Here is a 26,856-nt window from a genome sequence, read left to right on the forward strand (position 1 = left end):
AACTTCAAAAATAACGTAAATTTCTATAAAAGTTGACATGACTATAGAATGCTGAATGATTAAAATGATTAAGAAAAAAATATCCTACCTGGTGAATCGCCAGCCGAATCACCATTGACAACAGGTTCCTCCTTTTTCTCCTCCTTCGCATTTTCCTCTTTCTTCTCTTCTGGCTCTTTTTTTTCTTCGGAAGATTGCTTCTTCTTATCCTCCTTATTTTTACCCTTAGCTGGAGTAGCTGGTTTCGGTTTCGGTTCTAGACTAGGATCCAAAATAACTTTGCCTACGTTCTTACGGTCATGCATTTTCTGCATCGCTTCAGCAACCTAAAAATCATTGTTTGCATTTAAATCACAGTTAAAAAAATTCATTTGCATGAAAATATTGTAGAAAAAATTTATCTAACAAAATCTATTACAGATTATTGATATTTATTTAACAGTATGATGTCACAATCATACAGTATCGACTAATAAATCAGTTCAGTAAATATGAGAAATTTTGGAAGTCCTAGTATTAATTCACAGGTTCAAGATATCATGTGACAAAAATATTCTTCTGTTCTTCTTGATGTGCCTATCCGTTACGACTGTTGGCGTTCATCATGGCAATCTTTATCTTATCTGCAGGAAAAAAAGGAAATTTTTAATCTCTTAAGATTAAAATTTACTGTTGCACCGTTTAAATAGTACATCAGTTACCTGCAGTCATGCCTATATCCGGCGCTCAACTGTCATATACCAGAATTACCAACCTCATTATTATTTTGTAATAATTCAGTTAATTTCTGGAATTTGTTTATTAATTTGCTATGAACAATTTATCTACTTTTCTGTAGTTTCCACATTAATATATTAGAACTAAAATAAGATTTTTACACATACCATTACAGATAGCTCATTCACGCCGACAATAAGTTTTTTCAAAAAAATTTTGTATATTTATTACATTTTTGGATTAATATTTTGTTACCAAATACTAACTTAAGTTTGTTTTGTAATTCTGACTCTTTAAGTTTCTTATATAAGAAATTATTTCAATTATTTTGATTGTCACATTTAAATTTAATTCATTTAGTGATTGTTAAAGTATGCCAATATTATACATATTAGCTTACAATTTTCCATTTAAATGTTTAATTACTATTTCAGTAATATCTATTTGCTTCAAAAACTGGTTAACTTTAGTTACAATACTAAGAAATAGAAGAAGAACTGTCACACCTTAACCTACATTAGATTACATTAGCTTGTCAAATTTACCTCCTACTCTTATTAAATTTAATGTCTGTTTTATCCTTTTAACTGTGTTCTGTTTGTCCCTAAGTGTCCCTAATTGTTTTAGTTTTAATAATTTTAACATATCTGACATCACAATTTTCTGCCAAAACAGAAATTAAATTCACTTTATCAAAAAAAATTTGATAATTACAACACATTTCTAAAATATATCTTTTGAATAAATATAAATAACTTTTAATAATTTAAATAATATAAAACATCACTTTCATTTAACAAACAATCACATAATACCTTACTCCTATTTCATTTGTTAACATCTCTCCCCACAAGAAACTTCCTCGCTAATTATCAAACAGTTACAATAAAAACCGAAGATCACCCATCATCAGCAATACAGGATAGTTTGAACTATATTTCCCGAATCATTAACTAATAATTCTTGTACAGGCATGTAAGTAGTATTTTGTTTTTCTACTAATTTATTACAATTCAATAGATTATCTTATACCAATTTGTGGGTTTTTACTTTGTGTGCTTATTCAATTTTATTCATATTAATAAACACAGACATGTAATATTGGCATAATTGCTGTAATTTTTATCTTTATCTTTATAAGACAGCACCCTAATATGGGCTTTTTATAATTTCAGCATTTAATTTACTTTGTACCGTTTGGCCTGAAGATGCTTTGCAAAGTGTAGAAAGCGAAACCGGTCATTTTGGTAGTAAAATTAAATTGATTGCGAGTAAGTCTTATTTTATTTCTTTTTACCTATTAGAACCATAGCTAAATGTTCATTACCAACATTGGCCACTGTTGCGCCAATTATGACGTCGTTTTAACTGATTATATTCAAATGTCAAATGTTTCAATTACTATACTACTCCCACACTGGCCTTTGAGTTTTTACTATACAGGGTGGTCCTTAAGTAATTGTACAAAAAGAAACCGTAGATTCTACACTTTAAAATATTACGATTTAAGCCAAATTGCTTTAATAAAATGTTGATATTAAGAAAGATACAGGGTGTTAAAGTGCAAAATTAAAATTTTATTTTTTACTATAACTTTCATGTCTGTAAACATTTATGTACAAAAATTTACAGCTGGGTACTTTTAAATATGAGAAATTATAATTTGATGCACACTTTGATGTAACTGATAGAGGGCGCCACTTATGCCACATATGTGGTATAAATTTGCACTTAACTTTTTTGCTCTTTAAGTTACCTGTATTTGGGATAAAGAATATTAAAGATACATTATTTTAACAAGAAAAAGGTATACTTGTTAATAACTTCAAAACTGAATAGTTTTCGAGATAATCGCATTTTAAAAATCAGCTGCATAATTCTAATCTAAAGTAAAATCCTCCAGGCAACGAAGAAACAATAGACAGAAACATTAATACTTCTGAATTTTGGTATAAAATACCTTTAACTAAAGTTAATGGTTAACGAAATATTAAATAAAATAAATAAATCAGCAGGAAAATTAATAATAGGATTTGACAAAATAACAGAATACTAGGATTTTACATAAAACATTTTACGTTTTATCTTAAATTAAAGTCATAATCAAAACATTTTGTTTACAAACCAAAATAATAAATAGTTAAACTAAATAACATAACTGTTTGTCAAAGCAAGTGTTCGATATGTCCACCATTTTCTTTAATTCATTTGTTAATATATTCCATAAAAGATCGTCTCATATTAAATAGCATCATTGGTTCTAAAGAAACTGCTGCAGTATATATTTCGTCCCATAGTGGGTTGTGAATGTTTATGGGATTCTTATAGACACGTTGTTTTAATGCGCTTCATACACCAAAATCAAGCGGATTAAATTCGGGGCTACGTGGTGGCTATAATGTATAACGGATGAATATATTATTTTGGATACATATCCAAATCTTATGGTATATTATGGAACTACATCTTATTTGTCGCAGAAGTTAAATAATGTATTAAACTGTGATGTATTTCGTTCATGGGTTACTTATATATACACGTAATAACCTATCGATGACATTACTTATTTGTATGATTACGTTACAACTTACGAGTAACTATAATTACATCTCGAACAAATGGACTATTATGATTTACTAACAAACTAATATTATGCTAAACTAAATTGCCCGTGTGTTTACTATATTTATAACAATATCGGTTATTAGGACAACGATGATGTTTTTGTAAAAATGCTGAGTCTTTCAGGTTAGATTTGTAGCAAAAGTATTATGAAACAGGACACATATGTGTTATTCAATACCTCTGCTCTAGTTTCTATTTGTCCTAATAAAAATGGGTAAACAATTTACGTAATGAACAATAAGTATTCTTTTCGGATTTTTTATGAATTAAATAATGATATCAATATCTCACCACATTGCCAAGAAATATGACTACCATGACCAATCCAACGTTCAGAAAAGTTGTATTTAAGTATGTTCTAACTGCCTTCTCTCTAGAATGTGGTGGTGTACCATCTTGCATAAACCACATATTTTGGGTTTTTAGTATTTTACAATAGAGAAAAAGTAATAAAATGCCATTATAGAAACTTAAGAAGCAATAGCAAAGGGAAATTGTAAACATGGTGACGGCCAACGTCTGAATACGGACACGGCACCTAAAGATGAAGATAAAATATCTTTTCTCCAATAAGACATTTAGCACCCATAACAAAGCATTTTGTGATGTTACATTATCATCTTTGAGTTGTTTTAATAAGAATAAACTATGAATTATGCTTATCTACAGGTATTCAGTGCTTTACCGCAAAAATATCAAACTAAGAAATATTGTGCAGCTGACTTATAAAATTTGAACAGTTGAATTTTCAGGTTACTAACAAGTATACCTTCTCTGTGCAAAAATACTGTATCTTTAATATTTTTTAACAAAAATAGAGCTAACTTAAAGAGCAAAAAAGTTAAGCGCAAATTTATGCCACACATGTGGCATATGTGGCGCCCTCTATTAATTACATTAAAATAAGTATAAAATTATAATTTATCCTGCTTAAAAGCATCCAACTGTAAATTTTTGTCCAAAAATAATTACAAACGTAAAAATTATAGCGAAAAATAAAATTTGAAATTTCCACTTTAACACCCTGTATCTTTCTTAATATCAACATTTTATTAAAGCAAGTTGGCTTAAATCGTAATATTTTAAAGTGCAGAATCTACAGTTTCTGTTTGTACAATTACTTAAGGACCACCCTGTATATAATGATGGCTCGAGATGAAACAACAACGCAAAAATGGTCTTCTTCAGTGGTGATCTTCCTTTGTCTGACAGGACTAGCTTCTACCTTGATGAACATGTTTTTCATGCGGAGACATTGACCTTGTAGGAAGCTGCTGAGACAATGATCAAAGCTGGAATTCGGGATTATGATAAAATTATGTATTTGGATAGCCAACCAGCTCAGATAACGTTGATAAATCCTATCAAACGACAGGGCTATTAGAAAACGTGTTTTAAAGCTCTTAACGAGTTGCAGACTAAAAATAACAAAGTAGCTGTTAGATGCCTCAGTGCCAGATGTCCAGAGCATTCCGGCATTGGGAGAATGAGGAGGCCCATGTAGCAGCTAAGGTACTACAGATCAGGTGTGGTGATCGGGAGAAGTGATTGTCATGAGACTAAGGTGGCCGTCGGTTCAGTCTTGTTAGAAAATTAACTAACTGGTTTGAGTAGAGATAGAGTTCTTGAGGTAGTACTGATCCTCAAAGGTTACGCTAACATCTAGAGACACCAAAATATATGTTGGCTAAGCCAATCAGCAATATGCCCGTGGTGTGAGAGAAGGGAAGATACAGCAGAACACTTCGTAGGGGACTGTCCAGCCTTTGTTAACACAAGGCAGCAATGGTTCTACTCTTGCCAAACAACCCTCAAAAAGGTATTGACGAAGAGCAAGCTTAAGAAGCTTGCCGGATTCATCAAGCAGACCGAGCGTCTAAAATGGAGGCCCGATGGCAACTCCGAATAGGGATAAATCTTTCTAAATCTCACTAGGAGAAAACTGATAGGGCAAGGACAATGGGTTCCAAGATCTGCATCCAGCCGCTAAAGGGCCGCATGTAGGAAAAAAATAATATACTTAGTCAGAAGCCTCTTAGATCTGGTGATTCTTGCTGGTGAAAATTGCAGTGTTCTCACCTTGTGAACACTTATCCCTTGACGAATCAATGTTATTATTCAAAGGCTGTCTCGTTTTTAAACATTATTATCAAAAATAAAAAAAAAGAGAAGTGACCCAGGGGGAAAAGCATAGCTTTCTTATTGTCTACGCACGAAGCGATGGTTTTTAATTTATTTTGTTTTATTGGGAGCATAACTTTCTTATCGCGGGTACGAATGGAATGCATAGATCGGTGTGGTAGATAGCGTAAAGGTATGAAAAATTAAAATCAACTGAAACGCAATGTAACAACAGGTCGCATGACCACATACTACGTGGACTAGTAAAGACAGTCCCATGCGTGTTTCTCAATAAAATAAAATAAATTAAAAACCATCGCTCCTAATTCTTCATATAAATGCTAAAACTATGCTTCCCCTCCTCGGTCACACCCGGAGTACATTTTGTTTATTTTTTTAATTTTATTTGATTTATTTGTTATTATAGTTTATTTTATTTTATTAAGAAACACGCATGGGACTTCGTTTACTACTCCACGTAGTGTAGGGTTGCGCGAAATTTGTTCGCGCGCTCTATCGTTACATTGCGTTTCAGTTGTTCTGATTTTTTGCTATGCTCTTATCTATGCTGCCAAAAATCGAAGTATGGAATTAAGTTCTATGAACTTACTACGGGACGAGGGTTTCATTTTAAATTTAGAAATTTTTCAGGGTCGTGATCGCAACCATCCAACATCAGGTGAAAGTTCTAAGACTGAACAACTTGTTTTAAGATTATTGGGGCCTTATCTTCATAATAAGCCTCACGGCATGGAGAAAAAGAATTATAACACTAGTGTATCTATAAGCAAGTAGAACGAGAAACGCGAGGTTCATGCTATAATAATCTCGTATCGACCATAAATAGTTACAGACACAAATAGACACTATATGGACAAACAAAAACCTTGGGTAATCCATGCATACCATCACCATGTTAGGAATTAAAAGGGCCGATTAACTAAGTTATTATACCTGTCCTCGCAAGACAATTAGATGGTACAAAAAAGTATTATTCCATTAATTGGATGTTAGTGATTGGAATTCCTTCGTTCTATATAAAAAATGAACAGAAAAAGGAATAAATTTTGCTAGCTTCAGGTAAGCTTTAGTGTCATCTCTTTTACAGCTTTAAAATATCTTTGATGTGAGTTTTCGTTAAGAAATTTTAATCATCTAAGAAAACATCTAATAGCAAACGATCAACATTATTTAGAAGAGATTCTATCATAAGAAAATTGTAACAAGAAATATTTGTTTCTGAAATGCAGACAGTTTACAAAAGAAAAGAAATAAGGTACAGCTGTGAAATCTGTTCAGACAAGCCACCTTAATGTCCTACACCATGTTTTAAATTGTGACATAACTTAATTTGTATTATTTATGAAACAATAAATGTCTTTCATTTTTTTCATGAATTCGAAAAACCTCTATAGAGCACAAGATAGTCACAAGCTATATAAAATTTTTTTCCGATGTGGCACCGACGCGCGACCCCTAAATACATCCGTTTGTTTTTTTTTATTTTGAATTATCAATGTTCTTTGATCTTCGTGATCATCTCCTTGATAAACAACATTTTTAGATATCGTGTGTAAAAATAAAAAAAATTGTGTTTTGATCAGGCTTATCCTTTCATTCAAGAGAATTCATCAATGTGGTAATTTACTTACATTTCAAAACTTTTAAAAATAAAACTAAACACAAAAAGACCACCATTCAAAATGACCGATGCGTCTGTTCTGAATATTTCATTTTGATGGTAGTTCTATTGTTAATCTACCAAAATCCAGACGATAATATAGATTACCCGTTGTGACACTGTGACTATAAATATACGTGTATACGATAAAGAATATATTAAATAAAATACTGACATAATTTCTTTCATCTAATAATATTACAATATTGATAAAGAACAACTATAAATGTTCTATAAAAATTGTTTATACTTACGTCTTCGAGAGCCCATGTTGAATCTAATAAAGGTTTAATCTTTTTCTCTTGGAATAAAGAAAATACTTTTTGAACAGTCTGCTTGACATACTCGTCGCCATGTTGTTGATACATTAAACGTCTTAGGTTAAAACCGGAGAGAGTGCGGTTTTCGTCAAAGAGTTTTAAAGGAGATATCTTGTCAACTTGCCACCACTAAAAAAAGAGAAACATGAGTTGGTATAATAATTAGAAAGAAAAAGACGCGAATATATAAAACAAATTGAAATTTAAGGAACTTAAAAGTTAAGTCTGTTGTGGCTGATTTCTTGTATCTTGTAATGACGCGCAGACATTATGAAAAGACGATGTGGCAACCATTCAGTTTTTCTCTTATCTCAATTATGTTACTTTCCTTTTACATTTAATTCTACCGCATATTTTCCTTGTGACTATTTTTATTTTTTTGTAGTAGGTAATTTAGTCAAACTACTTCAGCTGTAAACTATATTCGTAAGCTTTTTCTTTTTATCTTTGTAATTATTTCAGTTGCGTTCAAGATCATCTACGAATATTCTATACGATACATTTAACCCATACCACTTAGAATACATTTAACCCTTTGTTAACAGACGGTACTTGAACATACCAAACGTACCACTTATTTAAAAACGCATATATTACATAAACAGCCATAATGTCAGTGTATATCCCAACTGATTCGTCAGATTTTGTTACTTGAGATTTATGTGCAAATAAAAGTGAAATAGAAGACAATTTGGAAACCGTCTTTATTATAATAACATAGAACATTCATTTGACTTAGTAATGTGATTACTTATTTTTGATATTGTGAAAAAAGTCCTATTTTGTACCGAGGACGTGTATGAAGTCCTCGAAGTAGGAAGTAAGTATGTACTGTCATGCATTTAAATCGTATGACAAATTTGCTCACTCTTATTTACGTTTAAAACTGTTTTTCCTTTTAGATGGGAGAAAAAATAAACTGGACAAACAAAAAACCTCTTAGTGATGCTAAATTTTGACTAATTTTTTATATGAAAATATTCCAGATGATCTAAACATTCACGCTGATGAAGAATCTGATGATAACGATGGAAACTGTGAATTTATTATAACTAATTCTGAAACTGTCCTACCAGAAAATTCAGTGACAGAAAAATCAGAAGACATTGTTTAACACGGCGATTACCACGTCAGAGAAGATATTGAAAATAACCAAAATCAGCAATACACTGCAAGTGTAGATAGAAAATGTCGTAAGAGGGATCTAAAAACTTTAATTCCAGAATACAATTACCCAATACGCACAGAAGATAATTTTGCATATTGCGAATCTGGAACTGACATATTTGTCTTGATAGGTTCTGTAATCAATGATGTAGTTCATCAGAGTAACTTATACGCTGTCCTAAAAAAAATTTTTACCTAAAAAAAAGAAGAGTTGATGACATTTTTGGGGATTAACATGTTCACGGAATATCATGTTACCAAATTGGAGACATAGACATTGGTCTAACAGTGAAAACTTGAAAACGGCGTTTGTTCCTGATGCAATGAACAGAGATAGATTTAATGAAATACTGAGTAATCTGCATGTAAATGACAATGCTGACGTACAAACTCATGATAAACTCAAAATCAGCCTAATGGTCATTAAACAAAATAAAGCTTTTTCAAAAAATTATAAAGGATCTGGCCAGCTTTCAATTGATGAATCCATGATACTCTTCAAGGGACGAAGCTCTCTAAAGAAATATAATCCATTAAAAGTTAAAGAAAAATATAAAGACTTTGGAATGGGTGGTCAAGTTGTCCTTAAACTTACTGAAGGGAAATTGGGAAAACAAAGAATGATTTATTTTGATAATTACTTTACTTCTATACAATTCTTTATAAATTAAAGGCAGAACGTACTCTAGCATGTGAAACAATTAAACCTGATAACTGATAAATCCATGCAGTGCGGTGATTCTGATTACAATGGATTGTTCAATTGGACAATTTCTTCAATGGATATTGGAGTGTGGACATGGAAGGACAATAAAACTGTTCACTTTGCCAGTACTTGCTATGGTTGTGAGCCTAGAACTGTATAGAGAATACAAAAGGACGGTTCTAGCTGACGTCCAACCTCCATTGATTGTAAGAAATGAGAATAAATTCATGGGAGATGTTGGCCATTCGATCATGGCAAAAGAACAATCTTATTCAATCTCGTCTGATGAACGATTTTCCAGCAGAGGCTCTCACGGGGTAAAATATGTTGCCTGTCAAGGAAGGTATAAAGTCTGCAGCTGCAAAGGTGTTCAATCGCGACTTCATTCAACTTGCCCTAACTACAAAAATGTTTGTCTTCTTCGGCTTTTTCTCATTATAAGTTCGTCGTTTTCGTCCTCCACAGAACTCTATTCTACCATTGAGGTTCATATCTATCATATTATTTCCTATGTACGTTTTACATCTTATTGCAGGTCTTCCTCTTCGTCTTCTTTCCGGCGGGTCCCAGTCAAATATTCTTTTCACCATCTGTGCTCTGACATGTTTTGTACATGCTCGTATCACTGCAGGGCTTTGTTTTCCAACTTTTTGTGATTGAACATTCTGGTCTATATTTCCTCTGTTCTAATTCTATACTCTCTGGTGATTCATAGACATCTTCTCATCAAGTCAAATTCAACTGTGTTCTTCCATATCATTCCATGAAGTGTTTTCGTAGCTTGTTTTCTTTGTGCTATTTGCGTTTCTAGATCTTTTATACATGAACCATCTCGGCTTATCACTGACGCCAAATACTTAAAATTCGCACAACTCTTAATTGTCTCTTCATCTGAAAAAGAACTGTTTTAACATTTATATAACAGTGTAGATTGTTGGTAAAAAATTTTCGTAAATAATCTCATTTATATACTATTAAATATATACACTTTTTATTTGGCACTTCACGAATTTTATCCTTTTATAAAATTATGTTTGAATTTTTTTTTAATCGTTGGTGTTAGTGAATGTAGTCTTAATAAGTTTTCATCAAAAAAATATAAAATATTAATATTTTTAAGTTCCTTCAGCTGAGCGTTAACATATTCGTTGTAAACCCTGGAATTGTTTATTTTGTTTTAAGTTTTCTGCAGTACTGTTTTAGTTTCTTGGGACTAAAATATCGATTAGTAATATTGGCTGCCTATATACAAGTAAACAGTTTATTATATCATCTATGGCTACATGTATCGTAACCAAAAATCAGTCCAAATACATAATACAGGAATTAAACATAATTATAGGTCACCCAATTAGAAGCCATTCATTGTCAATTTCAAACGACTTTCTTCCGTCACCTACTTTTTTAATGTTAAGATGATATGTATGTGAAAGGCGATCTCAAAAATGTAGTTCTCATTTTTTGTTAAGTTCATGTTTTGCTTCGAAATAAACACATACACATTATATTTTATAAAAAATATAATATAATATAGAAAAGGAATATAATAACACACTACCTTTTCTGGATGTTTTAATCTCTATGAATGATACTGGATATGAGACTCAGGTGTATAGAAAACCAACACACACCAACAGATATTTAAATTTTAAATCAAATCACAATATTAATATTAAAAAAGGAATCATTAAATCCTTATACGATAGAGTCAAAATTAGAACAGAACAACTTAGAACGAGATCCTACAGCATACACAAGGAATAATACGAGGAAAATAACAATACCATACATAAAAGGAATATCAGAAAAACTTAAAAGGATAGGAAATAAATTCAACATTCAAAACTACAAACACATTGAGATATATTTTGTCTAAAACCAAACCTAACAATGAACAAGAAAGGACAAGAATTGTATCTATAAAATACCTTGTGAATGTGATCAGTTTTATTTAGATGAAACATCAAGGCCATTGAATTTTAGAATAAGTGAACATCAATCTTATATTAAAAATAGAAAATTTGTAAAAAATAATATAGTCCTAAAAGAAACGGATGGTAAAAAGAGAAAAATCAAAGAAGCGGCTCTAATTATGCTAAATAGGACCAATTGTGTCGCAAATTCCTCGGCAGAATGTGGTAGGATCGATCTGGTTACTCATAATAAAAGAGGAAGTTACTAAAGGGAAAATACCAGTATTATTAAGTCAGTAACACATCGAGGATACATCATTTATGTTTTTTAAATAATAAACATATAAAATCAGAATTTGGTGTTTATCGAGAGTAAACTAAATACTTACCATGTCGGGATAGTATTATGAGGTTTTTTTTCCTGATTTTTTCCTCATGATTTACTATAGAATCACTAACAGGAGAATTTTACTGTCATCATGGCATGTGTTTGTCTTTTTAAAGACAAATTACATGCTATGATTTTTTTCTGACGGATATTCTCAAGTTGAAGTTGATTTCATGTAATCGAATGAACTATCATACAATAAAGTCGTTCCAGGAACGCAACTCAGCAATATTGGCAATATCATTTTAAAGTCGTCTACTTTAAAATGTATAATATATATCTGAATTGTCAATATAAATGAGTCAGATAAAATTAAATTATTAGAATTTTTTACCAAGTAACAAAAAAACAAAATTTGTTTATATTTTGAGAACGATTTCTGGATCCATTCGGCTTCTCGTCTCGGCTGTGATTTCATCCATTACTTGTCTCTATGTATGTGCTCTATTGTACTTGTAGCCGTGATTAAATCCTTTCCACTCACTCCAATAGCTCTACAAACCCAAATCGTGTCTTGGCCTCCTCTAAACTATCTGCCGGTCCCGCGCAGATCTTCTCCAATTTCTCACGACTCTCACGTCTAGGAAATTTTGCGTGTCGGATGTCACTTCATCCTTCCACGTTTCCGTGACCTTCCTTTTGGTCTTGCGTCCTACATTTTACTATCTAGGACTCTTTTTGGCAATCTTTCGGCCTCCATTCTCATTACACCACCAGCCCATCGAAGTCTCTGAAGTTAAACGAATTCTGAGATCTCTTTAAAAAGTTGGTAGATGGTTGGTAGAGTTCATGGTTATACTTTGACATCCTTACTCATTTTCGTTAATAGGTCCAAATATAATACTTGGAAAATTTCTTTCAAAGCTTTCTTTTTTATTTTTTGTCATCGATCATGTCTCACATCCATAACATACTATTGGTCTGATAATAGTTTTGTAGACCTGATTTTCGATCTCCAGTGTGTTTTTGGAGCAGAACACATGGGCGAGTGAAAAGTAAGCTTTGTTTTCCTTTACTATTCTTCTTTGAATTTCTGGTTCTTCTGTTCCATCCGTGTTTAATGTAACTCTCATATATGTGAAACTTTCTACAGTTTCAATATTGTCCTCTAATTCAACTGTGCGTCTGTTTCCCTTAGCTCTTGTATGTGTTGGCTTTTTGTCTTTTGAATATTTATTTCTAGTCGGTTTTCTTTTGCCCCTTAGCTTAGATGCTATTCTATTTGATAATAATCTAGTGAAAAGCTCACAAACTGAAATATAAGTGATGTCGATAGTTCTTCACGATCCGATTTTTTGTAGACAAGAACATTTGCCTTTTTCCATGTGAAAGTAATTGAAAGTGTCTTTTCTGTTTTTTTTCCGGTCAGTCTTAATTATTACTGTCTGGACCAGTTTCTTTAGTAAGTTAAGCAATAATTTGAATTAATTACTTCTAAAGAGTTAGAAAATGACTAATCTATTAGTTCTAATAGAACTAATATAATTATGACATTTCTTTTAACGACTTGGCTTTCAGTGAAGTCACAATCTACTATCTAAGTATTGATTTTCATATAAATTATTATAAAAAAGTGTAATAAAAACATACCGATCTTGCAGCACTGAAGAAACTCTTGGTTTCCCCGGTAACGACGTTGGATGAGCCATACAGAATATATTTGCCCATTGGTTTGAGCAAAGTGTAACCCTTGTTGCATTCCTCGCCACAAAGGCAATCTAAAACAATATCTACGCCGTCAGGGGAAACTTTTCTAATTTCACTAGCATAATCAGATCCCCTTTCTAATAAGTGGTCGATGGGTGATTCGGCAGTTTTCAATGCTTCGTGTTTGCCTTTAGAACAAACACCGAAAATAGTAACATCTGGGACGGTCTTGGCTAGTTGTACGATCGCTTGACCCTAAAATAAAACAAAACCCTCAGTATACGAAAATAAAAATATATATTGTATTCTTATATTAGCACTAAATACTACCGATGTACCAATATAAACTTTTTAACTTCCTAAAAATTAATTTCGAGAACTGGTGTAAACAGTAATTTGTCTCGCCTTTGAATTTAATTATACACTCATGGACAAAATATCGAATATTTTGGGATTTTCTAATTTTTCTGTTTTGAGAATAAATTCTGGTCAATTAAATCGTTTATTATAAAAAAGAGTTAAATTTAACAATGTTTAATAAACAATTTAAGTTTTTATGCGGAGAAAATTGCGAAAAAATTCTTAATGCTAGGTAAATAAGGTTTTTTTAGTGTATAAACTTAAATGCTAACTTAAATTGCTTAAACAATTCTTTTTAATTGAAACAAGTGCAAGTTCAGTAACGAGTATTCCCCCTCTAGCTCTTATTACTGCTTGCATCCTTCTCACTAGTCTTATTACTGTGCAGCAAGCTGAAGCTACTCTATCATATTTGGAACGGGATTTCTTTGTCGTATGCGGCGTTTTATCTGATCTCACATGTGCTCTATTGAATTTAAATCCGGACTAAATGGTGGCCAATCCAATCTTCGAATTTGGATCACATCAAGATAATTACTTACTATGGCAGAGGCATGTGGTTGAGCATTATCGTGCATTAACATGAATCTGTCATATCCACTGTATCAACATATGGCAAAACATGATCTTGCAGGATATTTTGAACGTAAACGTCACCAGTCATCCGTCCAATCACTTCCACAAGTGCGGTGCGTCCCTCCCAACTAATACCTCACCAAAGCATTATGCCACTACCTCCAAAACTAACGGTCTGGGCAAGATTGCAGGTGGCGAATCGATCTCCAACTCTTCTGTAGATGTGGTTTCGACCATCTGGCTTATATAATAGGATTCTGGTCTCATCAGTGAAAAGAATTTTTTTCCAATTGTCGATATTCCAATGAGTATATCTTCTTGCAAATTCTAAACGACGAACTTTATGATTTTGGAGAAGACGTGAAACTTTTGCATGGCCTCTAGGCTTTAAGTTTGCTTCTTTTAATCTTCGTCTAACTGTTTTTGAACTCACATTAACTTGTCTGACATTTAGTAGCTCATTTTTGAAGTGCATCGATGTCAATGAGCGATTTCTTGTAGAATTAAGAACCAAAAATGGTCATCAATTGCGGTTGTGCACCTTGGGCGTCCTTGACCAGGCCTTCGTACAAAATTGCCTGTTTCATGGCACCTTTCTAAAATATTCGAAACTGTAGATTGACTTCTCCTGAGACGCCGTGCGATATTTTTTGTGTGTATATCCTTCCTCGTACAAAATTACAATATGTGCTGCTTGGGCTTCATCACAGTGTCGAATTGGTGGCATATTTGTATTAAACTTACTTGAATCAAAACAATATTTAATTAAACTTAATAGATTAAACTAAAATTAACCGAATTACTATGGTTTTTCCTTGACGTGAAGAAGGTTTTTTATGATAAAATGTACGAATGACACTAAACGCTGAATAAACGTCAAAATATTTCAAACCAGTTAAGTACATCAGTCTACTATATGAGTAAAATCAGTAATCTAAAATTATTTTGAAATAATAGTGACTACAAAAAAAAGAATTGAAAAATTCCAAAATATTCCATATTTTTGTCCATGAGTTTAGTTAAAGTAAACTAACAGTAGTTAAGACTAAATTTAAATATTTGCATAATAGTTAAACCTAAAACTACACCCTGTACTGGACATATTGGTTTTTCATGTAGTTTCTTTCTTCTTTTGCATTACAGATCATAAGCATTATCATTTACTACGGATCATTTGCATTAGAGATTTCCACACCGCCAAAATGATTAATTATATTATTTTAGAAAAAGGATTATGTCGATCAGGTCATTTTAATTAACAACAAAAAGATCTCGGATAGTGTAAGTATATATATTTAGGAAAAACATAAAAAGTAAAATTCATATCCAATTACAGTACTGTCTTCTCTCAACACTTGTTAATTAATTAAATGAATGACATATATCTCTTTGTATGGTTTTAATAAGGAAAACCAAATGCGCTGAAAAATCATATTTTTCTGACGAAATTGATTTGCAGCTTCTATTATTCTAACCCTCAATTGTTGTTCGTCCTCTATTATTACAGAATACACTTTCTCTTTCATAATCCACCAAAAGCAAAAGTCCATGGGGTTAAGAGCTGGACTTCTGGGTGACCAAGAAATAGGTGCGTCACGACCCCTTCCAATCCACCGACCAGAATACTGCCTGTAAAGGTATTCCCGGACTTCATTACTGCAATGCGGTGGAGCGCCATCTTGTAGAAACCACATATTTTACCTTATTGCAATATTCACTTCTTCCAAATACTCTTGTAAGTCGTTTGCCAAGAACTGCAAATAATTATCACAATTTAAATTGTTGGGAAGAAATACTGGGCTTATTAGATTGTTATCCACAATTCCTGCCCAAATATTAACTTTGAAAGTATTTTAGTGATGAGTGTTTTTTTTGCGTGGGGATTTTCGTCGGCCCAAATGTGTTCGTTATGATGGTTTGTTATTCCATTTCTACTGAAGGTAGCCTCGTCGGTAAACAAAATATTTCTAATAAAATTAACATTTCGAGTGTTTTCCATTAACAGCCAATCGCAAAATCCAATCCTTTTAGGATAATCTTCAACCAATAACTCTTGAACCGTTGTTAAGTGATAGGGTTTAAGCAGCTGATCCTTCTAACGCCTCCAAACCCTTACGTGGGGAACATTTAGTTGAGCTAACTTCTACTTGTTCCAGGGACTTCTTCAATGATTTGTAAAATGTCTTCATCAGTTGCATCCATTATTGGACGACCACTATTGCCAGCAACTTGCTGTTGGAATGTACCCGTTTCCCGAAAACGACGATCAATGGTCAGAAATAATCGTCTATCGTGTGTATTTCGATTGGGGTATTTTACTGCATAACGCCTTGCGGCTGCTGCACTATTTCCTTGACATTCACCTACGATATTCCTGATAGTTTATTTAAATCATAATTTAATCTGATCCAACTTACCAAAAGTTAAATGCATATCTGCCATTTCCTGAAATGTGTAGGCCATTCTAATATCAAAATTTTTAAGATTAATCTTATTCATACAATAAATGATAGCTTCAAATTATTGACTATTATTGATGGAACTGTTTATCCGTAGAAACTAATTGTAATTTTATGGCCAAATAGGAAAAAACTAGTTTTTCGAAAAAGTGATAAGAGGCAAAAAAAATTTAAAAATAATGTGTTAAACTAATGATGCCACAAAATTCATTTAATTTGAACGTACTCAAAAGTTTGGGGGGATTTAGGGCTGCAAACCCCTCTTAAAATTTTTCTGTGCCCTTAGATTTTGTTGTTTCTTTTGTATGAAAAATGCTTCCAGAACAAGAAAGTAACGTGTCCATTTTTATTACAAAATGTCAAGTAGTTTAGGAGATAATGCAAAAAAACTATTTTTATTTTTTAACTTTAAAGGGCTGTAAATGGTATATCTCGCAAACAGGAAAACAAAGATATATCGATGGAACGCAACTGTAAATATGTATTTCTGACTATTTGGTCATCATCAGTACGGTGCAATCAAGTTATAAAAGAAACATGTTAACTTGGGAAAAGATCACTACATTAGCAATGCGACACAGTCCCCGAGGAAAGGAATGCCAAACGTTGAAACGTTTAAAACAAATAGACAAGGTTAATGCTAGTGAATAATAAAGGGCACACTACGGTATTTTTTCTTGGAGAAAATGGAGAATTTTATCGAATTCGCCACTGGATTTAGAGTGGCTTCAAATAGCTATGACAAAATTTTTATTGAAATTTATTTATTAATAAAAGTTTTGGCAACTTAAAACTTTAAATCTCAAAACTCACTAAGCTACGAGTCAAAAAAGAACTCAATGTTTAGAATACAATTGTTCTTTTTAATTAATTTATTTTTAAAATAGCTTTAAATTTATTGGTCGTGTTAGGACAAAACAGCGAACCAAAAAACTTACGAGACTATTATGTAACTGATGTTTACAAGATCTAATTTTGTTATTTAAAATCGTATATGCTCGATATCAATATATTTAAAGTACTATTTTGTAATTATTACTAATTAACAATGTAACTATTAACATTGTAAGTACATAATTAAGATATATCCTTGTAAAATCTATAAATTGTTCAGACCCGTCGCTAGTAACCATTACGTAGATGAGAATTTAGCTTTAAACACAAAAAATTACTAAATATATAGCTACAAAAGTTATAAATCTTACTTTTTCTTTGTCAAAATTATAATTATTTCAAAAATATATTTATTTTAAAATAATAACAGAAACTGTGTTTTATTACATATTATATCCAACTGTAATATACCGCTATTAACAAAACACAAAACAGTGACTCATAATACAAAAACAAATAACTGTTCTATTTGAAATAGTAGAAAACCCCACGAATCACCTAGGTTAACAACCTATCTAGTCTATCGCTTGTACGTCTGGCTACGTCACTGCTTTAATGTCATGTACGTTGCGATCGATATAACTTCCGATTATTCTGTCATCAACATCAGGTTCCTAGTTCCGTTTCTGGATGTCTGGTTAACAAAAAGAAAGGACAAAACGGATTTCTGCTGAGGGAGTGCCGCTGGCTAAGATTTTTCCTTACTTTTAAAATAAGTGAGGATGGCTGATTAATAATATTTAATAATTACAGACTGTATAAAGATTGAAATTGTGTTATTGCTCGATATTATTTATAAAAATGCCTAGGGATATAATAAGTGGAGAAGATCGGCAATTTGTAATCAATTGATTTGGAAAACGACGCTTTTCTATATTCTTTTTTAAAGTATATTTGAGGTCGATTGAAAAGTTTGTATAGTTTTTATTCTGAGTATTGTTATTTTATTTTCCGATAAAACAACAGAAAATACAAAAAATCAAGTGCCACTGTTTTGCGGTGGAAAAAAATTTAGATCAATATCTTTCGGTCAATAGCCCAATGGTTGTTACAGTCTTAACATGCCATCAAGAATCATTTATTCTTTCTCTTACAATAAATAATTTAAAACACGCTTCGATATCATGTTTGCCACCAATATTTCTCGTCTCAATATAAAAACCAGTAAGGTTTCGTTTTTATAAACTCACTTGATTATAAAATGTTTCTTTTTCGTATCTGGCCCACTTCGCAAATTCGTTAGAACAACAGATATTAATGTTTACTAAAAAGTGGGTCAGTAAGGATTATTGTTTTCGGAACTCTTATTTAAAGGGTAATAAATATGTCAGTTTTATTGTTTTATATTATGCATTTTCTTCGTAAATATATGACAATAAATGGTTTATTGCTGATAGAAATAACCCATTGTATGAAAATACGTTAAAAGTTCGTTACAGCCGTTAAAAATGTTGAATTTGGCGGCTTTGCTTTTTTCTATAAATTATTGGCTTGGAACGGCATTTGAGCATTATGTTCTCGTGTCCCGTATGGGACAGTCGTCCCGGCATTTCAGCATTCTATAATCACAAGTCGCCACGGGCAGTACGCCCCAAAAAGCATTGTGTAATTGAATGTCAACTCGGGCACTCTCGCCAAGAATCACAGTGTAAGCTCAATAAATTCGCAATTTATACAAGTACTACGTAAAATTCTCTTCGTACATGGCATAAAAATAAGAACAAAAGTTAATTTTAATTAAATACGATTTGTAACAAAGTATTCTTGTAGTAGTGCGACTTAAAATAAAGTGCTTTTAATTTAAAGTCATCAAACATTCCTTATTAAGAATTACACTTGTTTCGACGAAGGATTCTTTAATCCAAGTCTTCATACGTAGCCAGTGCCAACGCCTGGCTCGCTATTTATGTTGTAGAAAGGAGACAAATTCACAGCAGTTGCCAATTCAAACAATAGAAAATATTTTCAGGATATAATAATGGAAGGACGTTTTCGAAAATAATACAAAATCATGCCAAAATGAAAAAAAAAATGACGGCATCTCCCGAGATACAACTTTATAAAAACAAATAGAGCCTCCTTTTGGATTCCAGGTGAGACCTATTTCAGGGATAACAACATTAACGGTTACCTAGGCTACCCCTATAAGCAGACCATAAACCGACTACTTTTTTTGCATTTCCACCACACCAAAACTGTTTTATTCGATTTTACATATTTTTTCGAGTTCAAATGTATTTTTTTTTATTTTTCCAAGTGGGCCGGAAATTATTATTAACAAATAACTTATACAATTTTCCGAATCGCTTCGATTTTTTAGGCGCATCTCATCGAAATAAATACTTTTTCTATCTTGGTAATTTTTCGAAAAATGCTTCCTTTTCCAGTTATTTGCAATTTGTTGTTGGAAAGTACGTCCAGAACTTCTGATTCGCTGATAAACAGTTTGCATTATAATAATCCTTCCATGCACTTCAAACCATTGTCTTCAATTTACCTTGTGGGCCTCTTGGTGAGCGGCGATCTTGGTGTGTGTGACCGTTATTCTGACACGCCCTGTACCTCTAGCTCTTTGTAACCTTCCTGATGCAATGTATGACAACAAACCACCATCATATTAATACTTCTATATACTCGTGACAAGTTTTTTAGAGGACTAATCGGCCTTACCCAAGCTCTCTATTCGTCCCCTATAAACTAGCCAAGTTGTTAAAAATTTGCTCGTCTTCTCAATCTACGTTTAATGAACAGAATAAAGCAACTCTTCATAACGTATTTTACGATGATCAAATACCAATTGTAACTACACAATAAATGTTGTTGAAAAACTGATCGTTTTTTGTCTTAACTTAAACAAACATATTCCTAAAAATTAGTTACAATAAATTCAGCATTATTAGGCTTTCTTTTTTCTTTGTCCCTTCATATATTATGAGAAGTGTATAGGTATCATCAATTGATGCGAAAATTAAAGAGCACAGGTTAAGTTGATTAGGGCATGTAACCTCGGAATGATAGCCAAGAATTGCCGAGTTACACGTTCCTGGAAGGAGTAGGGGTGGCAGACCTAAGAAGCAGCCTAAGCGTCTTGGTAGAGACGTTTAGGCGGACATGTCTGTAAAGGAGATTGTTGTTTGTATGACCCAAGATAGAAACTTATGGATAAATGTAACTAGGAAACCCGACTCAGCGTGCAAATTAATTCTTTATAGAACTAATTTGAAAAAAAATATTAGTTTAGCCTTTCACCGCCGCTGTTTAGTTTAAAGCAAGACTCTATTCTTTATGACTTAAGTTCAGTGAGTGTTTTTATATGTCTACGGCCTCCCTGAAAATAGTGGGTAGTAGTTTTATGTTTTATTAAGCACACCACGACTTTGTAAGCCCGGAAAACTTAAAATAAACGGATATACAGAGTGTAAAGGGATACCTGAGATCATAGCTATGAAATAACAACTAGTATTGAAAAAACCAGAAGCTCTTTTAACGGTATTAGAAAGATTATCTGCAACTTATGATGTTATTCAGTGTCCTCCTCTACGAAGTAGAAAGATGAAATCTCACAGAAGATACTTTAAAACAGTTCGAGGTATTTTGAAATGTGGTGCTACCGACGTATGTTAAAGGTCTCATACATCCACCATACAACAACGTTCTCCAGAGGCTAAGAAAAGACAAAGAAATTATTAACACCGTAAAGAATAGAAAATCGGCTTACTTTCACCACATTATGCGTAATAATAAATACAGACTTCTACAGTTAATTCTACAAGGAAAGATTGAGGGTAAGAGAGGCCCTGGACGCAGACGTATATCCTAACTAGCAAATCTTAGGAAATGGACTGTTCTAACACCAACTGATGTATTTCGAGCTGCTGTGAACAGAATAAGATGGGTCGATGTGGTCACCAATATGTCTAGAAGATATACACCTTTAGAAGAAGTGAATATCAAGATAAAGCGTTTCAATGCTTAAATATTTTTACAACAATAACCTTCTACCTCGAGGACCTCGGTATATGTCGATTGTGTGTTTAAATAAGAATAATGTTATTAATTTCCTCGTAAGAACTAATAGCATAGCTGAAGTGGAACCGGGGTGGCTAGAATGAAAGACAAGCGGTGGTCCAAAAAATTACAGTGAGGAGACCACGAGCAGACAGAAAAAGCAGAGGTAGACCACCTACACGATGCACAGACCAAATGAATCGTTGGGAATTGGATGCAGGAAGCTCAAAACCGACATAACTAGAAGAAATTAGGGGAGGCCTATGTTCAACTTTGGAGGCTGGATGATTCATGTAAATTAATCATCCTTTACGAAGAGGGCAAGAATATTTAAACATCTAAACCATAAATACAGTGTCTTGACCTGCACTACAATTGATTATTAACTTATAAATGTGTACCCCGGAGGTAAAGGACACTATGTCCATTTTTATCGAAATTTAGATTATTGTACTTTTGAATATAACTTTTCTGGTTCTACACATAGGTAAACCATACTATGTCCAGAGACAATTTTACGGCAAATTACCAACTTTTTAATAAACACCAAGTCCACTTCCAGTCAGAGGTAAACAACACCATGTGGACTTGGTGTTGTTTACCTCTTCTATATGTGTGCACCGTCATTTACCATCCGGACATAGTGTTATGTACCCTTCTACACTTCCCGTCATATAGAAATGGTACACTTTTTTTTCCAATGTAAACCAGTGTTCAGACCAGAGATATATAAGAGAGCCTCTCTTACATATCTCTGGTTCAGACTGGAGACAATGGTTCGTGAAACAATTCATTGTTGCCATCACAGATAACGGAATTGCACTAAATCTAAATAAAAAAAATAACGTTCAAAAATGTGTTTGGATAAATATTATTTTTATTATTAACAACAAAAAACGGTATCTAATAAATTTAATAACCAGAGAGACGGTTGAGTTAATGTCCAAAATGTTTGAAGAATTTTTTAATAATGGAGATATGACAAAATACTATTATCTCAGCAGTTTCGAATTATAATACATATATTTAAATTCCACACTTGTTCACTGTAAAAGTTCATTTTGTGTTAATTTCAAATTAAATTTTTAATTTTTCCAGTGTGTTTTATTTATTCTAGTATGCCACAACTCAATAGAGTTTGGTGCTACACTTTACGAGAAACGAATGACAGCTCTCGATTTGAAATTAAACATAATAATTTAAAGTCATGTCTAAATTTTTTATTTTTTAACATTATGTTTGAATTAAAATATTTTCATAAATTATAATAAAACACGATTCAAGTCCTTCTTTTAGATGGTTTGATATAATATATTCGTTATAAGAAAGAAGTGAACGAAAATGATAATTTGTTTGGAGATGAAAATTCGGATATTAATAAAATCTATGAGCCTCCAAGTGGTGAAAGCTCAGAATCGGACGACAATGATATGAGACGTATAAGTAAACCAGCGAAAACAAAGGTAAAAGAGAAAGCTATTATTACTCCTACGATTAGTGGGGCAATAAAAAAAATCTTCTTCAGGACGATTTATCCCTAAGCAGTGATGCAGGCAATTTCAATGAACATAATGAAGTTATTTTAGAAGAGAAAAGTGTTAAAAGAAAGGTACAAAATATAACTAAGTACAAACAAAAAGGTAAAAAACGTGTAGCAAATGAACAAAATTGAGCCTTTAATCTTCGCAAACGAAAAATAGCTGGTGGGAAAGAGTATCTCAGTAAAAGAGGCAAAGACATGCCTGCAAAAATGTTAAAGCCTCCTTGCATGTGTCGCATGAAATGATCTGAAAGATTGCCAGAATACGAAAGACAAAAAATTTTCAACTCATACTGGACTGAGACCAACGTTTCAGATCTTAAAAAGCAATTTATCTTCTCATGTATCGACATCGAACCTACTCTTCGATCAAGAAAAAAAGATCCAAATTCTACCAAATCTAAAAATAATACACTACACTACCATTTTACAGTGAACAATCAGCTATTGAAGGTGTGCAAGGTTATGTTTTTAAACACACTTTGTATATCTAATTTAGTAGTAGTAAATATGTTGAAAAAAATTGAGCCAGGAGGTTTATTAAAAACTGATCAAAGAGGTAGACACACGCCAACCAATAAAACTCCTACCGAAACCATAAATAGTATACATCAACATATTAAATAATTCCCAAAATACGAGAGTCATTATTCCAGAGAAAGGAGTAAGAGAGATTATCTGGGCACAGAACTTACAATAGAAAAGATATAACAACTGTACATTGATGAATGCAATGAAAGACATGTAGATCCAAAGCTCAGAGCAAAAAAGTGGTTGTACGCAGATATTTTTAATAAAGACTTCAAGTTGTCGTTTAAACCGCCCGAAAGAGACATTTGCGATACATGCAGTACATTCACCGCTCAATTAAAAAATAATCTTACTGCAGATGAACTAACCAGTGTACAGGCTGATTATGATGCTCACCTAATTGAATCTAAAACTCGGTAAAACTTAAAACAATTGGACTTTATAATAGCTAAAGAGTCACCAAAATACAAAGTACTATCTGGTGATTTGCAAAAATGTTTGCCTTCACCACAACAAACAATTGTATTAGTATCTACAAAAGGAAGCTTTGGGCATTAAATTTTACAATACATGATGCCACTGATTCTTCTGTACAATGTATAATGTTGGACGAATCGAAAGGGGCCCGAGGTGCAAATGAAATTGCCTCGTCAATTTTGAAATGGGCTGACAATACAATTCCAGGTAGTCAAAAATGGAGGACATCACTCTTTGGACCGATAACTGCTATGGACAAAATAAAAATATAAGTATTATAATGTGCTATTTTTGGATACTGCAAATAAAGATGATCACTCAAAAGTTTTTACTGAAAGGGCACATACATATGGAAGCAGACACTGTTCATGCTTTAACCGATAGAAAAAGAAAGAAACTCTCCAATTTGGCCATTTTAACACCATGGGACTGGCAATAACTAGTTAGGCAAACATCAGGTAAATACACAGTGCACAATATGGAACTTGCAGATTTCAAAAACTTCAAAACGCTGTTCGATAAGAAATTGTCATCTAATCCTCCTTTTGTAAATAGAAAAAAAAATGTTAATAAAGACCCTGTTCTACTGTCAACATGTGTTTTCCTACAAGTCTAACAAGAACACATTGGAAAGTTCTTTTATAATACCGATTTCAATAATCAAAATATGTATGAAGTGGACTTCATGAGGCATCGAAGACAGCAAGTAACGTTTCCAGCCCAATTAAATCGAGTCTCAGTAATCCCATTACCAATCACAAAACAAAAGTACAATGACTTAATTGCACTACTACCTTTTGTTCCGTCAGTTTGTCATGCGTTTTATCAAAATTTAACACAGCGATGTAGCCACAAACGATTACCCACAAGAAGATGAAGATGATATGGAGCATCTTTAACAATTTTGAAACTTGTCTATAATTTTACTTAATTATTATAACATTATAATATTTACCTCTAATAAAATAATAGTATTGGCTGTTTAATGTGTTTGTATTGTTTATTTCGTAAAGACCTTAACATGCAATGCCACATTATTTAAAAAAGTTGTTAGAGGTAAACAACACTATGTCCAACTACACATTTTTAAAAAAAATTTAAATAATAAACGGTAAACCTCAGGTATATAACACTTCATGAAATGAAAAACGATTATACACACCACAATAATAATATATTAATCTTGGTTAAATATAAGAAACATTTGAGTATTTACTGATTACAAATTTAAAAAAATTTAAAACTGCTCTCCTGAAAAAGTAAGAAAATGGACATAGTGTCCTTTACCTCCGAGGTACCGAAATACAACTAATAAATGTAATGAAGTTACAGCAACTTATACACTAAAAATGATATTTTATGAGACATTTTTTGTTCTATATTTCATACCAGTAAATAGATACGAAACATCGCTTTTTATCTTTGTTCTTAACAATTGGTAACGGTTCGTAACAGTATTTATTATCTGTGTAGAACATTAAGCCATCCTCCATGTTTGTAAGCATTCACATAGATTTGCAAACTACAAGAGTAAATGACTTTTTAATTTACTGATTTTCATAATATTCATGGTTCGTTACGAGACCTGATAGTAAAGCAGAGAGTAAATAATTTACTTGTTGATGAGATATTTGTATTTCCTTCGGTTTATTCATTAGAATAGCCGTTGATGAAAGATTTTTTTATTAGAGCTCTAAATCAGGCTATTCATTAACTACATACTACAGTTATTTACTATTACACGTTATTTCATGAATGTTAAAGAAGTACAATTATTTTTATTGCAGATCTCATATGTTTTTCTTTCGAAGACTTTTATCAGGGCGTATAATAATCTATTTTATTGGGTAACTAAAAAAATAGTGAGTCTACACTGACCCACAAAAGTAACCTGACACCTGAAATTTCATAGTTTTTTCCTTTTAGTTTTGTTGAATTGCCTTATATAATAATTAAATATATGTTTCAAAATATAACTTGCTTTTATCCATTCATTTGTTATTTTAAACAGTTAACTAGTATTTTTTGTGTCTGAAGAAAGTTTTTGTTAAGGTGCCCTCGATAAATCGAATATTTACTTAAAATAATGCTTGTTAAATTAATTGTATTCCTTTTTGTTGTGGTTGGCTGCTTTTTTGGGAAAGAAAAGTGTCTTTAATAACAAAGAGTAATTTGCAATGAGACCAGATCAACTAGCACAAGCTGTTGCTCTTTATAATATATTATAATGGTGGGCGTTTCATATGATATATCGAAGATATGCTTGGTGTTCCGTGAAGCACAATGTCCAATGTTTTTCAAAGATTTCAAGAATCTGATTCTTACTCAAGAAGACCTATACAGGGAATATCAAGGTCAACAAACGCCGTGGAAGATCGGTTTCTTAGAGTTTAACTTCGAGAGCGGACAATTTCTGCTACAGCTTTGACTAGGAGATTGGTAGAGTTTCACCTGACACCATACGTCTGAGTCGAAGTAAGTGAACAAAATGTATAATCGTATGTACCTCCTGCAGGCTCTTTATTAGATGCAGCTCATCGAAGACAACGCTTGGAATTCTGCCTTGCTTATGCAAATTGGGATACGGAAGATTGGAGAAACGTTCTGTTTACGGACCAATCTCGTTTTAAAAGATATTTACCTGATAGCCGCCAAAGAGCGTGGAGAAGGCCTGGAGAACGCTATGTCCAATGTTGCTTAACTACAGTCTGGTGGTAGAGGTATAA

The 26,856-nt window shown here is 32.5% G+C and overlaps 1 protein-coding gene across 1 annotated transcript in view; it reads right to left on the bottom strand.

Moving 5' to 3' along the window:
- The window catches only part of LOC140443658 (synaptic vesicle membrane protein VAT-1 homolog-like), a 139,330-nt gene that overhangs the window by 2,752 nt on the left and 109,722 nt on the right, over positions 1-26,856 (bottom strand). The window contains exons 4-6 of the mRNA XM_072535026.1: positions 13,229-13,540; positions 7,399-7,593; positions 89-326 (exon numbers count right to left, since the gene is read on the bottom strand). Coding sequence (XP_072391127.1) covers positions 89-326; positions 7,399-7,593; positions 13,229-13,540 — 745 coding nt within the window. The remainder of the gene's footprint in view (positions 1-88; positions 327-7,398; positions 7,594-13,228; positions 13,541-26,856) is intronic.

This window comes from Diabrotica undecimpunctata, chromosome 6, assembly GCF_040954645.1.
Source record: "Diabrotica undecimpunctata isolate CICGRU chromosome 6, icDiaUnde3, whole genome shotgun sequence".
In the NCBI taxonomy this organism is placed as follows: domain Eukaryota; kingdom Metazoa; phylum Arthropoda; class Insecta; order Coleoptera; family Chrysomelidae; genus Diabrotica; species Diabrotica undecimpunctata.